We start from the raw sequence: 17,028 nt of genomic DNA on the forward strand, positions 1-17,028 counted from the left end.
AAATCATCAGTATCTTTAGTCACCGCTCTCAAGTCATACAAATCATCAGTGTCTTTAACCACCATTCACCAGTTCTTCAAATCATCAGTATCTTTAAAAACATCACTCACAAGTTCTTCAGTCACTATTATCTTGTACCAACACTCACAAGTACTTCTTTTCCTGGAATCTTTAACATTGCTTACAAGTTCTCCTATAGGCCTGGACATTCCCCCCCATACGTTCCTTCTCTGCTATGTGACATTGTGTTGCTCCCTTCCTGCAATAAAGTTCTTTAATATTTTCACCAAGCTTTACTGTCAGAGTCCTGTATGAGGAAGACCTATATCAAGCCATCCCTGTTCCGACCCAACTGTGGTTCCTCTCCCCTACCATCGGGAGAACCCCCGAGTTCACAACACCCCCAACCTAGGTCAGTGACAGTCAGAAATAGAGTACAGGTAACAAAGAGCACCACACATTCTCAAGACATAATACAGCTAAGATGTAAGTATTGAGGGAGTGATCATCGTACTATTAGGGGCTGGTGGCCATAGATGGAGATGAGCCTTTACTAGCAGGAGAGAAAGCGGGTAAAGATGGTCGTTGAGTAGGGGAGAGCTGCGAGGGAAATGTGTCGAGACAAGGGCTTAGATAACAAGAGGAAAGAGGGCCTTGCTCTGAAGAGCTAACAATGTAGCGATGCCTGAAGTCTATTTACACTGTTTTCGGTGCTGTACATAGACCCACTATGGCTGCCTCTTAGGCTGCAAATGGAATTGAAGCATGGGTTCAGGCAATTGAGGAGGAGCTACCTTAGGATTTTTCTGACGCTGCCAGACAATATCTGTCGTATATTACCACAGCCTCTCACTATATTCAGGAGGCGGCCTCTGATGCAGGGGTCATGTCGGCCAGAGCTTCTACTACGTCTATCCTGGCTCACCGGATTCTGTGGTTGAGGTCCTGGAAAGTGAACCTGGACTCTAAAAATAACTTGGAGGTATTTCCTTTCAAGGGAGACATCCTGTTTGGGGAAGATCTGAATAAGATTGTGACTGACTTGGCGACGGCCAAGACTGCGTTTATCCCAAGTACTAATCCTTCTGCTCAGAAGGCTAAGAGTACCACTTTTCGTTCCTTTCGACCTCCAAGTAAAACAAAAGGTCAGGCGTACCCGAAACAGGCTCATATTTCCAAAACCACTAAGCCCAAATCTAAACAATCCTGGGCCACCCGTCAGCCTGCTTCCAAAGACAAGCCTGCTGCATGATGGGGTGGGAGACTGACTTCTGCAGTTCGCCCAGGCCTGGTTAAAGACCACTTCAGACGCCTGGGTACGGGAAGTTGTCTCTCATGGGTACACAATCTCTTTCAAGAGACGTCCCTCTCGCCAGTTCTGTTCAATGGTTTTCCCTTCGGATCCGTTGAAAGCGCAAGCTCTACAACTGGCTGCACAATCCCTCCTGGAAACAGGAGTGGTAGTGCCGGTACTTCTGTCACAGAGAGTCAGGGGATATTTGACCCTGATTCTAGCTCCGAAACCGAATGGGTCTTTCCGGCCTATCCTCAACCTCAAATCATTGAACAAGTTTGTGAGTGTGTCCAAATTCCGTATGGAAACTCTGCGCTCTATTGTGCTGGCCATGGAACCCGAGGACTATATGGTATCCCTGGACATACAGGATGCTTACCTGCACATACCTATTTCCATTTCTCTATCGTCCTAGTGGATGCTGGGGTTCCTGAAAGGACCATGGGGAATAGCGGCTCCGCAGGAGACAGGGCACAAAAAGTAAAGCTTTTTCCGATCAGGTGGTGTGCACTGGCTCCTCCCCCTATGACCCTCCTCCAGACTCCAGTTAGATTTTTGTGCCCGGCCGAGAAGGGTGCAATCTAGGTGGCTCTCCTAAAGAGCTGCTTAGAAAAAGTTTAGCTAGGTTTTTTATTTTACAGTGATTCCTGCTGGCAACAGGATCACTGCAGCGAGGGACTGAGGGGAGAAGGAGTCAACTCACCTGCGTGCAGGATGGATTGGTTTCTTGGCTACTGGACATCAAGCTCCAGAGGGACGATCACGGGTACAGCCTGGATGGTCACCGGAGCCACGCCGCCGGCCCCCTTGCAGATGCTGAAGACAGAAGAGGTCCAGAATCGGCGGCTGAAGACTCCTGCAGTCTTCAAAAGGTAGCGCACAGCACTGCAGCTGTGCGCCATTTTCCTCTCAGCACACTTCACACGGCAGTCACTGAGGGTGCAGGGCGCTGGGAGGGGGGCGCCCTGGGAGGCAAAATGATTACCTATAAAGGCTAAAAATACCTCACATATAGCCCTAGAGGCTATATGGAGATATTTAACCCCTGCCTGATTTCTCTAAATAGCGGGAGACGAGCCCGCCAGAAAAGGGGCGGGGCCTATCTCCTCAGCACACGGCGCCATTTCCTCTCACAGTTCCGCTGGTCAGGACGGCTCCCAAGTCTCTCCCCTGCACTGCACTACAGAAACAGGGTAAAACAGAGAGGGGGGGGCACATTTATGGCGATAATTTGATATAACAAAGCAGCTATAAGGGAGCACTTATTATAAGGCTATCCCTGATATATATATAGCGCTTTTGGTGTGTGCTGGCAAACTCTCCCTCTGTCTCCCCAAAGGGCTAGTGGGTCCTGTCTTCGTTAGGAGCATTCCCTGTGTGTCTGCTGTGTGTCGGTACGTGTGTGTCGACATGTATGAGGACGATATTGGTGTGGAGGCGGAGCAATTGCCAAATATGAGGATGTCACCCCCTAGGGAGTCGACACCGGAATGGATGCCTTTATTTATGGAACTACGGGATAGTGTCAACACGCTAAAGCAGTCGTTTGACGACATGAGGCGGCCGGACAATCAATTAGTGCCTGTCCAGGCGACTCAAACACCGTCAGGGGCTGTGAAACGCCCTTTGCCTCAGTCGGTCGACACAGACCCAGACACAGGCGATGACTCCAGTGGTGACGGTGACGAATCAACCGTATTTTCCAGTAGGGCCACACGTTATATGATTTTGGCAATGAAGGAGGCGTTACATTTAGCTGATACTACAGGTACCACTAAACAGGGTATTATGTGGGGTATGAAAAAACTACCTATAGTTTTTCCTGAATCAGAAGAATTAAATGACGTGTGTAATGAAGCGTGGGTTGCCCCTGATAAAAAACTGATAATTTCAAAGAAATTATTGGCATTATACCCTTTCCCACCAGAGGTTAGGGAGCGCTGGGAAACACCTCCTAGGGTGGACAAGGCGCTAACACGCTTATCTAAACAAGTGGCGTTACCCTCTCCTGAGACGGCCGCACTTAAAGATCCATCAGATAGGAGGATGGAAAATATCCAAAAAAGTATATACACACATGCAGGTGTTATACTACGACCAGCTGTAGCGACTGCCTGGATGGGCAGTGCTGGGGTAGTTTGGTCAGAGTCCCTGATTGAAAATATTGATACCCTGGACAGGGACAATATTTTACTGTCGTTAGAACAAATAAAGGATGCATTTCTTTATATGCGTGATGCACAGAGGGATATCTGCACACTGGCATCACGGGTAAGTGCTATGTCCATTTCGGCCAGAAGAGCTTTATGGACGCGACAGTGGTCAGGTGATGCGGATTCAAAACGGCATATGGAAGTTTTGCCGTATAAAGGGGAGGAGTTATTTGGAGTCGGTCTATCAGATTTGGTGGCCACGGCTACAGCCGGGAAATCCACCTTTCTACCTCAAGTCACTCCCCCACAGAAAAAGGCACCGACTTTTCAACCGCAGCCCTTTCGTTCCTTTAAAAATAAGAGAGCAAAGGGCTATTCATATCTGCCACGAGGCAAAGGTCGAGGGTAGAGACAGCAACACGCAGCTCCTTCCCAGGAACAGAAGCCCTCCCCGGCTTCTACAAAAGCCTCAGCATGACGCTGGGGCTCCTCAAGCGGACTCGGGGATGGTGGGCGGTCGTCTCAAAAATTACAGCGCGCAGTGGGCTCACTCGCAGGTAGATCCCTGGATCCTGCAGATAATATCTCAAGGGTACAGGTTGGAATTAGAGACGGATCCACCTCGCCGTTTCCTGAAGTCTGCTTTACCAACGTCCCCCTCCGAAAGGGAGACGGTTTTGGAAGCCATTCACAAGCTGTACTCTCAGCAGGTGATAGTCAAGGTACCTCTTCTACAACAAGGGAAGGGGTATTATTCCACTCTTTTTGTGGTACCGAAGCCGGATGGCTCGGTAAGGCCTATTCTAAATCTGAAGTCCTTGAACCTGTACATAAAGAAGTTCAAGTTCAAAATGGAGTCACTCAGAGCAGTGATAGCGAACCTGGAAGAGGGGGACTTTATGGTATCCTTGGACATCAAGGATGCGTATCTCCACGTTCCAATTTACCCCTCACACCAGGGGTACCTCAGGTTCGTTGTACAAAACTGTCACTATCAGTTTCAGACGCTGCCGTTCGGATTGTCCACGGCACCTCGGATCTTTACAAAGGTAATGGCCGAGATGATGATTCTTCTTCGAAGAAAAGGCGTATTAATTATCCCATACTTGGACGATCTCCTAATAAGGGCGAGGTCCAGAGAACAGCTAGAGATGGGATTAGCACTGTCTCAAGAAGTGCTAAAACAGCACGGGTGGATTCTGAATATTCCAAAATCCCAGTTAATGCCGACAACTCGTCTGCTGTTCCTAGGGATGATTCTGGACACGGTTCAGAAAAAGGTTTTTCTCCCGGAGGAAAAAGCCAAGGAGTTATCCGAGCTTGTCAGGAACCTCCTAAAACCAGGAAAGGTGTCTGTACATCAATGCACAAGAGTCCTGGGAAAAATGGTGGCTTCTTACGAAGCAATTCCATTCGGCAGATTCCACGCAAGAATTTTCCAAAGGGATCTGTTGGACAAATGGTCAGGGTCGCATCTTCAGATGCACCTACGGATAACCCTGTCTCCAAGGACAAGGGTGTCTCTTCTGTGGTGGTTGCAGAGTCCTCATCTATTGGAGGGCCGCAGATTCGGCATACAGGATTGGATCCTGGTGACCACGGACGCCAGCCTGAGAGGCTGGGGAGCAGTCACACAAGGAAGAAACTTCCAGGGAGTATGGACGAGCCTGGAAACGTCTCTTCACATAAACATTCTGGAACTAAGAGCAATATACAATGCTCTAAGCCAGGCAGAACCTCTGCTTCAGGGAAAACCGGTGTTGATCCAGTCGGACAACATCACGGCAGTCGCCCATGTGAACAGACAGGGCGGCACAAGAAGCAGGAGTGCAATGGCAGAAGCTGCAAGGATTCTTCGCTGGGCAGAGAATCATGTGATAGCGCTATCAGCAGTGTTCATCCCGGGAGTGGACAACTGGGAAGCAGACTTCCTCAGCAGACACGATCTTCACCCGGGAGAGTGGGGACTTCATCCAGAAGTCTTCCACATGCTGGTAACCCGTTGGGAAAGACCAATGGTGGACATGATGGCGTCTCGCCTCAACAAAAAACTGGACAGGTATTGCGCCAGGTCAAGAGATCCGCAGGCAATAGCTGTGGACGCGCTGGTAACGCCTTGGGTGTACCAGTCGGTGTATGTGTTTCCTCCTCTGCCTCTCATACCAAAAGTATTGAGAATTATACGGCAAAGAGGCGTAAGAACGATACTAGTGGTTCCGGATTGGCCAAGAAGGACTTGGTACCCGGAACTTCAAGAGATGATCACGGAAGATCCGTGGCCTCTACCTCTAAGGAGGGACTTGCTTCAGCAGGGTCCCTGTCTGTTTCAAGACTTACCGCGGCTGCGTTTGACGGCATGGCGGTTGAACGCCGGATCCTAATGGAAAAAGGCATGCCGGAAGAAGTCATTCCTACTTTGATTAAAGCAAGGAAAGAAGTAACCGTGCAACATTATCACCGAATTTGGCGAAAATATGTTGCGTGGTGCGAAGATCGGAGTGCTCCGACGGAGGAATTTCAACTGGGTCGATTCCTACATTTCCTGCAATCAGGATTGTCTATGGGTCTCAAATTGGGATCTATTAAGGTTCAAATTTCGGCCCTGTCGATTTTCTTTCAAAAAGAATTGGCTTCAGTCCCTGAAGTCCAGACCTTTGTGAAGGGAGTGCTGCATATACAGCCTCCTGTGGTGCCTCCAGTGGCACCGTGGGATCTCAATGTAGTTTTGGATTTTCTAAAATCTCATTGGTTTGAACCACTAAATAAGGTGGATTTGAAATATCTCACTTGGAAAGTGACCATGCTTCTAGCCCTGGCTTCTGCCAGGAGAGTGTCAGAATTGGCAGCTTTATCTTACAAAAGCCCATATCTGATTTTCCATTCGGACAGGGCAGAACTGCGGACTCGTCCGCATTTTCTCCCTAAGGTGGTGTCAGCATTTCATCTGAACCAGCCTATTGTAGTGCCTGCGGCTACAAGTGACTTGGAGGACTCCAAGTTACTGGACGTTGTCAGAGCATTAAAAATATATATTGCAAGAACAGCTGGAGTCAGAAAATCTGACTCGTTGTTTATATTGTATGCACCCAACAAGATGGGTGCTCCTGCGTCTAAGCAGACGATTGCTCGTTGGATCTGTAGCACAATCCAACTGGCACATTCTGTGGCAGGCCTGCCACAGCCTAAATCTGTAAAGGCCCACTCCACAAGGAAGGTGGGCTCATCTTGGGCGGCTGCCCGAGGGGTCTCGGCATTACAACTTTGCCGAGCAGCTACGTGGTCAGGGGAGAACACGTTTGTAAAATTTTACAAATTTGATACTCTGGCTAAGGAGGACCTGGAGTTCTCTCATTCGGTGCTGCAGAGTCATCCGCACTCTCCCGCCCGTTTGGGAGCTTTGGTATAATCCCCATGGTCCTTTCAGGAACCCCAGCATCCACTAGGACGATAGAGAAAATAAGATTTTACTTACCGATAAATCTATTTCTCGGAGTCCGTAGTGGATGCTGGGCGCCCATCCCAAGTGCGGATTATCTGCATAAATTGTACATAGTTATTGTTAACTTATTCGGGTTATTGTTGTAGGAAGCCATCTTTCAGAGGCTCCGCTGTTATCATACTGTTAACTGGGTTTAGATCACAAGTTGTACGGTGTGATTGGTGTGGCTGGTATGAGTCTTACCCGGGATTCAAAATCCTCCCTTATTGTGTACGCTCGTCCGGGCACAGTACCTAACTGGAGTCTGGAGGAGGGTCATAGGGGGAGGAGCCAGTGCACACCACCTGATCGGAAAAAGCTTTACTTTTTGTGCCCTGTCTCCTGCGGAGCCGCTATTCCCCATGGTCCTTTCAGGAACCCCAGCATCCACTACGGACTCCGAGAAATAGATTTATCGGTAAGTAAAATCTTATTTTCGCATCAGCAGTATCTGCGGTTTGTTATTGGCAACCTTAATTTTCAGTTCCAGGCTCTACCATTTGGACTGGCCACGGCACCTCAGATTTTCACCAAGGTCATGGCCGTGATGACGGCTTTCCTCCGTCGGCAGGGAATCGGGATCCTGCCGTATCTGGACGACTTGCTGATTCTGGCGAACTCCCAAGATGTCCTTCTCAGTCAACTGGAGATGTCGGTCCAATTCCTACAAGCCCACGGGTGGCTCATCAATTGGAAGAAGTCTTTGCTGGTCCCTGCTCAGAGCATGGTGCACCTGGGGGCGCTGCTGGACACACACAGCCAAAAACTGTTTCTGTCTCCGGAGAAGGTCCTGAAACTTCAGGAAAGGATCAGATGCTTCCTCTCTCGCCTGAGAGTGTGGATACACTCAGTGATGCAAGTACTAGGCCTCATGGAGTCGGCTTTCGACATGGTAGAGTACGCTCAATTTCATTCCCGCCCTCTGTAGAGGTTAATCCTTTCCAAATGGGACGACCTGCCTCAGATGATCTCCTTGACTCCGGAGGTTCGTCTGTCACTGAGCTGAGCAGGGGCTGTCCCTTCTGGATATCCAACTGGGTCCTTCTGACAACGGACGCCAGTCTGCGAGGTTGGGGCGTGGTGTTGGAGCAACACTCTCTCCAGGGTCGGTGGACCAGGAAGGAATCTCTCCTCCCGATAAACATTCTAGAATTGCGGGCAGTGTTCAATGTGTTGACACTGGCCCTGTCTCTGGTACAGAACAGGCCTGTCAGACAACGCCACCACGGTGGCATACATAAATCATCAAGGTGGCACTCAAAGCCGCATGGCAATGATGGAAGTGTCAAAAATCCTCCAATGGGCGGAATGCCATCTGCCAGCCATATCGGTAATGTTCATTCCGGGAGTCCTCAACTGGGAAGCGGCTTTCCTCAGTCTTCAGGACGTGCATGCCGGAGACTGGAGTCTTCATCCCGAAGTCTTTCAACTCCTAGTGGACAAGTGGGGCCTACCAGATGTAGACCTGTTGGCGTTGCGACACAATCACAAGGTTCCGGTCTTCGGAGCAAGGTCAAGGGATCCTCAACCAGCATTCGTGGACGCACTGGCAATTCCATGGAACTTTCATCTGCCATACATGTTCCCTCCAGTGTTACTCCTGCCCAGGGTAATATGGAAGTTCAAGCAAGAAGGAGGTATACTACTTCTAGTCGCTCCAGCGTGGTCCAGACGGCATTGGTTCTCAGACCTGCAGGGTCTCTCGATAGAGCGTCCTCCTCTACTTCCTCAATGCCCAGACCTCCTTGTTCAGGGCCCTTGTGTTTACCCGGACCTGGCCAGACTGGCTTTGACGGCGTGGCTCTTGAAGCATCACTCCTGAGAGCAAAAGGATTCTCTGAGACGGTCATTCACACTATGTTGAAAGCCCGTAAACCAGCTTAGGCCTGGATTTATTACAGAGTCTGGAATTCTTACTTCACCTGGTGTGCTGCTAAGAATTATGATGCATATACTTTCAAAACTTCCAGACAGTTGGCTTTTCTACAGCAAAGCCTAGACTTGGGCCTTTATCTGGCCTCCCTTGAGGTTCATATATCTGCCTTGTCGGTGTGGTTTCAGAGAAAAATTGCGTCTCTTCCTGACGTTCACACTTTCACTCAGGGTGTCCTACGGATTCAGCCTCCCTATGTCCCTCCTGTGGCTCCATGAGATCTATCTGTAGTATTGAATTCCCTGCACTGGAGCTCAGTCTGGAGTCTCCATTTGAACCTCTTGAGTCTGTGGACTTTAAATGCCTTACGCTTAAGATCGTATTTCTGTTGGCTATTGCCTCTGCTAGGAGGGTGTCGGACTTAGGCACTTTGTCCTGTCGTCCACTCTTTCTGATTTTTCACCGTGACCGGGCTGTTCTTCGAACTCGCCCTGGTTATTTGCCTAAGGTGGTATCATCTTTTCACCTTAACCAGGAGATTGTGGTTCCATCCTTCAACTCTTCTGGTCTATCTTCCAAAGAAAATTCTTTGGATGTGGTATGGGCTCTCCGTGTTTATGTGGAAAGGACTGCCTCCATCAGGTCAGATTCCCTTTTTGTACTTTTTGGTTTTCACAAACGTGGCTGGCATGTGAATAAGTAAACCTTGGCCAGATGGATTAGAATGGTGATTGCACAAGCTTATGCGCAGGCTGGGCTCCCAGCTCCTGCTGCTATCAAGGCCCATTCTACTCGGTCTGTTGAATCTTCTTGGGCGGCCTGCCGTGACGCGTCCGCTGAACAATTGTGCAAGGCAGCTACGTGGTCCTCTGTGAACATATTCATCAGGTTCTAAGCCTTTGATACTTCCGCCTCCCAGGATGCTTCCTTTGGACGCCAGGTTCTTGTGCCCGCTACAGTGCGTCTCCTCCCATGAGGAACTGCTTGAGGACATCCCCGATATTATTCCCTGTGGACTACCAGTGTACCCCGCTGCAGAAAAGGAGATTTATCGTAGACTTACCATTGTTAAATCTCTTTCTGCGAGGTACACTGGATTCCACAGGGCGCCCACCCTGACGCACTTAGCTTCTTTGGATTTGTATGGCATTAGCCGCTAGTCCCTTCTCCTGTCATGAGAATGTGGTTCTATGTGACTAACATCTACCGTCTCTCGTACCTGCTACTGCATTGGACTGGTTAACAAAACTGAGCTCCAGTGCCTGGAGGCGGTGCTATAGAGGAGGCGGTGCAGTGCATCCTGGGAACAGTCAAAGCTTTAGCCTGTTGGTGCCTCGGATCCAACTCTACACCCCGATGTTATTCCCTGTGGAATCCGGTGTACCTTGCAGAAAGAGATTTAACAATGGTAAGTCTACCATAAATCTACTTATCTTAGTGTTCATTTGCAAACCTCCCAACGGTTTATAGAGGCACATTATGATGTTTGAACACCAATAGAATAAAATTATTGTATTTATTAAAATAGGTTTATTGCAAAGGCCAATCCAAACCAGCGGAAGTGTTTAATGTTTTATGATAATTTCTCACTATTACAGAAAATGCCTGTTTTATCAAGCCATTTATCAATGATTAAGTTGAACAGTTGGAATGCATCTGTGCCATGTTTAGTAGCACAGTCCTCCTGTACAACACATAGCACTTTATCTGGCAAAAAAGGAGAAGCTTTGAACAATTTTTTAGCTCTCAGATATTAAATAGTTTTATGAACGGGGGGGATTTGATGTTTACATTTCCTGGAAATAATGATGAGATTCCATCGCCTTTCAACGCAGTAGCCAGGTTTACTGGAAGGTGATTTTCAGACTTTGTATGGAAAGCGAAGGCTGGTTTTAGCAATTTGTGGTACAGTATGTAAGTAAGGACAAGCTTGCCAGAAAGTCACTGAAAACTCATCAGAAATGGCTCTTGTCAAAGATTGCTCAAGATATATGCATTTTGAGCTATTTATACAGACAACATAATAAAGAGACACATTAAACGTATGTATTACTTTGTCACTAATTAATGCTCAATTAAGGTCCGCAGGATATTACATTTGATAACTTGTATGTTTAATATTAGATAAAAATGGGATGGCATCTTGCATATATTGGAGAGAAGTTCTGGTAGATTTCTGTTGACTTTGTCTCTAGTCACATTCAATTACGACTTGACAGAAATTCACCAGAGACTCGAGTTTTTCGGAATTGCAATCTAAAATATATTTTCTCATTCTTGACTTTTTTTTACCAGCTCCTGTAGTAATTTGTTTTCCTGTCTTTAGGCCACCATTAACCAATTAAAAGCTGAGCTTTTAAAAGGCCCACAGGAAGTTGCAGTGTATGTCCAGGAGCTGCAGCAGCTCAAAGGTTCCATGGCTGAGTTATCGCAGAAAAATGAGGTATATAACATGCTACTGTTGTTTGTATTTGAAGACATGTCAACTCATCAACAATCTGTATTCATTTATATATGCTTGTTCATTTAATTCCATTTCTACCACCCTTTTTTATTTGATTAATTATCTGCATGTGACTACTTGTTTTTATATCTGTGATGGTGTTCTCTATCCTCTATGGTTTCATCTGGTGTTTTTTCAAACTGAAAGAACTAGCTGTTTAGGTCTGATGTACAGATGGTGGCTTTCCAAGATAACTATGAGTACTTACCAATATCTTTGCTATAGTGGCCATGGTATTCAATCTGTCTGCAAAGAACCAATGTAATCTCATGTGGAAAGGCACCATTTACATATTTCTACCCATAACTGCTTAGTGTAAGCTTTTAAACCATTGTTCTCTGTTCTTGTACTAGATGGAGATGTGCTTCTATGACACATTTGTACTTCAAGTACAGTAGAAGACTACTCCTTTTGTCACGCTAGAGAGCTGCTTAGCATATATTTTGTTATGCACTAAAGTAGAAACTCTGCTGTACAGCTGTGTCCTCATACATCATTGCTGCCGTCACGCCAAACAGACCTTCTCAGTACGCCAGGTCACAATGCCATGTGAGTAGTATGCACCAGGAGACTGTATTGATTAATTTGCTATGCAACCTGTATTTCTGTTTGTGACTGAGTATCAATCTGTATACAAAGTGTTAAAATGCAACAACTGCGGCTTTTTTCCATGCCAAGGTCCGTTTTGCTTTGAATACAGACTCCGTTGCACACATATATACAAGTGTTGCATATAAGAGCAGTGTCTCTTGGTGCGTACTAAATGCATGGCATTGTGACTAAGATGCTTTTTTGGCAAAACAATAGATGCCCAATGCTGGCAGAGTTGCGCAGGAACTGGCTGCTCAGTCACGCCAGCCATCTTGAGCTGCATGGTATATTGATGTATTAGGACACATCTGTAAGAGCACTTTGGAGCCACAAATCATCTGGTAATAGTTGGTGAGGTTACACGACATACACTCAACCATTTCAGTAGATTCTTGTTCCGTTGCAGATACAGTACATTGTGGCTATATGTATCTAGACAAAATGGTAAGTCAGTTTTTTACACTTTGCAGAGCTTAGTGGAAAAACTCTTAAAGAAAGAGTTGGATTACACTCAGATGGAAGAGAAACACAATGAGGAGATCATGTCCAGGAAGAACCTGCAAGTTAACCTCAACCAGAAGGACGTGGAGTGCCAGCAGCTCCAGGCACGGCTGTCTGCCAGTGAGGCCTTGCTGCAAACTCTCCGAATAGAGATGGCTGAGAAGGGAGAAGCCAACCAGAAACTAAAAGAGGAGCTGTCTGAGGTGGAGATCAAGCACCAGCATCTCAAAGCGGAGTTCAAACAGCTACAGCAACAACGGGAAGAGAAGGAGCAGCACAGTCTGCAGCTGCAAAGTGAGATCAACCAGGTGACACATCTTTACATTATGTACAGTATTTGTTTGAGTCAATCTTTCATGCAGCATTGCTGATCTACACAGATATGTCACAACTTTTAAATACTATCTTGCTATAAGCTTCAACATTATGTGCTATGTCTGTAACACATGGATGTAGCTTTGAAGAGAATAAACAGACCATTGATTGGTGCTCAGTTCATTCCTGTCATTTTATTTTGCAGTTAAAAACATATGTTTGTTGCACAGAGATCTTGACCACAATGTCTGATCATTTTGCAGATATAGTGATTAGCTGGTTTAATATCTGCGGATGTATTATTAACTCTCATTATAGATTTCCTCTTTCAATGAAATGCTTGACTCTGGGAGTACTGTGATATATAGGTTGCACTGTAACTTGGACACTATACCTTTGGCCTCAAAAATTTAAGGTTTTCCCTCTCTGTGCTGCATTGACCTTCCATTTTTTTTTATTTTATTTTTTACCAGAAATTGTCTCTCTTTTATGTAGGTGTGTGTTGTTTTTTTTTTTTTTTTTTTTACTGTGTATTTTTTCCTATTCTTCAATTCTCAACACAACTAATCTGCAGGCGGCTGAGGAGGCACCACAGATAGTACTGCTACTTGCACTGCTCTCCACTGCAGGTAGCGACAGGAATTTACTTGCCTACAGTAATCAGAGTCACAATTTACTGGCAAGTGGCTGACCTCTCCTCCTGGAGAGTAGAGCTTGTATTCAATTACAGTCATCCATGGTGTCAGGGACTGCGAGGGAGGACTGGGTGGGAGATATCGGTACCATGAAGGAGGCTGGTGGGTGGCTGAAGCTCTGCACTAGGTACAGGGATGCAGGCTGATGAAGTGTCCTTCTGGATGTCAACTATCATTTTGTTGCTCAGCCCTGGGTGGAGTTGCTTTCACTATCCAGAATCTTCTCCTTAATGTGCTTTACTCACTCAGGCAACTGTCTTTGTAGTTCCACTTCTGCTTTTTTGATTTTGCACTGCAGCAGTTCTCTCTTTTCCTCCTCTTTCTGTCATGTATGTAAGAGGATTACATCCAGGGCTAAGCCTTGAAGGAGAGACTTAGGCATGTTTTTCCTTTGTCTTCTCTGAATTTAATGCAATTCTTTGTGCCTAATCTAAGGTGGGTTCCCTATGCACAACATTTTGAGGCAGAGGACCAGCAGCTGTGCTCACTCTGTGGGATTGCACTGCCAGCAGGGGGATAAGCGTTGGCCCAGGCTATTGTGGAATTTACATAGCTTTGGCTCTCCTGCCGCTTCTGGTGAAGCTGGCTTGGGCTCAATGCCTGACGAAAACGGTACAAGATCTGGTTAAGTTATAAGCTTCCTTAGAAAAGATCATGGGTTCAGAGACCACTTGTAGATCACTAAAATTACAGATTGCAGTTTTGGCGAAGATGAGACTGAATTTTCCTCCAAGGAGGAAGTTAACATGGCTGAATACTTGCAGTCTTTGATATGGCAGAAGAAAATCTCCAGATTAGGCAAGAAATGGGATTTAGTGTGGGCCAGCTGAAAGCTAAGGAAAGTGAGAGGATTCCTAAGATTCCTGTCAATTTGACGTTGTAAGAAAAGGAGAACAGAGTACTTTATTTCCTTTTAGTTGGAAGAGCTTTTATGTGAAGTGGGGACCAATCCTGATCAAGTCTCAAGCAAGTTTAAGTCCATTTATCTTTTTGAGAGGGTATGTTGAAATGGGATTCTCCGATTTAAGGTAGATGCTCAAACAGATGGTAAAAGTTAAGGCAACTCTTAAATCTGTTTACATAGTAGCATCTTAGAATTGACTTGGGTAAGTAAGGCAGCTGAGAGGGCTTGTAGTCAGGAAGGGCCAGATTGCATTAGCTAACTTTGATGGAGCATGTCTGGGAGGTGTCAGAAAACCTGGGGATGCGGTTATAGATGTTGGGCTTATTCTCAGTATTCTGACCTTTGGCTTAGACCCTGTAAGGTGGATGTAGAATGCTTGGGAAAATTATTTCCCTAGCCACAGGAAGAAAGCGCACTTTCCTAGCAGTAAATATTCCCAGACCTAAGAGTCTCAAGTTTCACTGTTTGTTTCTCAAGGAAAGCAATAAGCTAAACCTGCATTGGACATACAGGTGTTGCTTGTGTAAGCCATTAGAGAGATCCACTTGCTTAATCAGCTAAGCGTCTAGTTAAGCTCCAAAGCCTTCAGACAGTCAACTTATGTGGGACGCACGCCTATGAACTGTGGTGATAGCCCTAATGCATCTTGATCGGTGGCTCAATTATAACTTAGATGCCTGTGTTAGGGGAATAGACTTATACCAGAGGTTCTCAAATGCGGTCCTCAAGGCATCTCAAAGGTCCAGGTTTTAAGTTTATCCATGCTTGGCCACAGGTGACTTAATTAGCACCTTAGTCAATTTGATGTAACCACCTGTGCTGAGCCATGGATATACCTAAAACCTGGACCGTTGGGGTTCCTTGAGGGCCGTGTTTGGGAAACTCTGACTTATACTGTAGATGTCCTGAATGTCCCACCTAGAAGATTTTCTACCTTCGTTGAAGTAAAGTGTTTGCTCTTTATTCAGATCTTGATATCCCTCTTTATGGTTAGTTGCGTTTTTTTTTTTTTAAATCTGTTCTGAACCGGAAATCCCTTGAAATGCATCCATTATGTTCCTTGAAAACAGATCTGTTCACTGAATTAGACCTTCCTTTCAGCCCAAAATCTCAAGATTCCACCTCAGGATGTGACTCTAGCTTTACACTGGAGTAAGTCTCAGAGAGAAGAGGGCTCTCAGTGCTCTGTAAGTTGCCCATACTTGAGGCCCTATGTCCATATGACCCATGAAATGCACAGATCATCTAACCTTTTCTCTAACGTCCTAAGTGGATGCTGGGGACTCCGTAAGGACCATGGGGAATAGCGGCTCCGCAGGAGACTGGGCACATCTAAAGAAAGCTTTAGGACTATCTGGTGTGCACTGGCTCCTCCCCCTATGACCCTCCTCCAAGCCTCAGTTAGATCTCTGTGCCCGAACGAGAAGGGTGCACACTAGGGGCTCTCCTGAGCTTCTTAGTGAAAGTTTTAGATTAGGTTTTTTATTTTCAGTGAGACCTGCTGGCAACAGGCTCACTGCATCGAGGGACTAAGGGGAGAAGAAGCGAACTCACCTGCGTGCAGAGTGGATTGGGCTTCTTAGGCTACTGGACATTAGCTCCAGAGGGACGATCACAGGCCCAGCTTGGATGGGTCCCAGAGCCGCGCCGCCGGCCCCCTTACAGAGCCAGAAGGCAGAAGAGGTCCGGAAAATCGGCGGCAGAAGACGTCCTGTCTTCAACAAGGTAGCGCACAGCACTGCAGCTGTGCGCCATTGCTCTCAGCACACTTCACACTTCGGTCACTGAGGGTGCAGGGTGCTGGGGGGGGGCGCCCTGAGACCCAATAAAAACACCTTGGATGGCAAAAAAAAAAAAATGCATCACATATAGCTCCTGGGCTATATGGATGCATTTAACCCCTGCCAGAATCCATAAAAAAGCAGGAGAAAAGTCCGCGAAAAAGGGGCGGAGCCTATCTCCTCAGCACACTGGCGCCATTTTCCCTCACAGCTCCGTTGGAGGGAAGCTCCCTGTCTCTCCCCTGCAGTCACTACACTACAGAAAGGGTTAAAAAAAGAGAGGGGGGCACTAATTAGGCGCAGTATTAACTATACAGCAGCTATAAGGGGAAAAACACTTATATAAGGTTATCCCTGTATATATATATATAGCGCTCTGGTGTGTGCTGGCAAACTCTCCCTCTGTCTCCCCAAAGGGCTAGTGGGGTCCTGTCCTCTATCAGAGCATTCCCTGTGTGTGTGCTGTATGTCGGTACTTTTGTGTCGACATGTATGAGGAGAAAAATGATGTGGAGACGGAGCAGATTGCCTGTAATAGTGGTGTCACCCCCTAGGGGGTCGACACCTGAGTGGATGAACTGTTGGAAGGAATTACGTGACAGTGTCAGCTCTGTATAAAAGACAGTGGTTGACATGAGACAGCCGGCTACTCAGCTTGTGCCTGTCCAGACGTCTCATAGGCCGTCAGGGGCTCTGAAGCGCCCGTTACCTCAGATGGCAGATATAGACGCCGACACGGATACTGACTCCAGTGTCGACGGTGAAGAGACGAATGTGACTTCCAGTAGGGCCACACGTTACATGATTGAGGCAATGAAAAATGTTTTACACATTTCTGATAATACGAGTACCACCAAAAAAAGGGGTATTATGTTCGGTGAGGAAAGACTACCTGTAGTTTTCCTGAATCTGAGAAATTAAATGAGGTGTGTGATGATGC

The 17,028-nt window shown here is 46.7% G+C and overlaps 1 protein-coding gene across 5 annotated transcripts in view; it reads left to right on the plus strand.

The window, feature by feature from the left end:
* EEA1 (early endosome antigen 1) overlaps positions 1-17,028 on the plus strand; it is a 328,705-nt gene that overhangs the window by 143,579 nt on the left and 168,098 nt on the right. For all 5 annotated transcript variants that reach the window (XM_063927628.1, XM_063927626.1, XM_063927625.1 and 2 more), the window contains 2 exons: positions 11,125-11,241; positions 12,363-12,701. In XM_063927628.1, coding sequence (XP_063783698.1) covers positions 11,125-11,241; positions 12,363-12,701 — 456 coding nt within the window. The remainder of the gene's footprint in view (positions 1-11,124; positions 11,242-12,362; positions 12,702-17,028) is intronic.

This window comes from Pseudophryne corroboree, chromosome 6, assembly GCF_028390025.1.
Source record: "Pseudophryne corroboree isolate aPseCor3 chromosome 6, aPseCor3.hap2, whole genome shotgun sequence".
NCBI lineage: Eukaryota > Metazoa > Chordata > Amphibia > Anura > Myobatrachidae > Pseudophryne > Pseudophryne corroboree.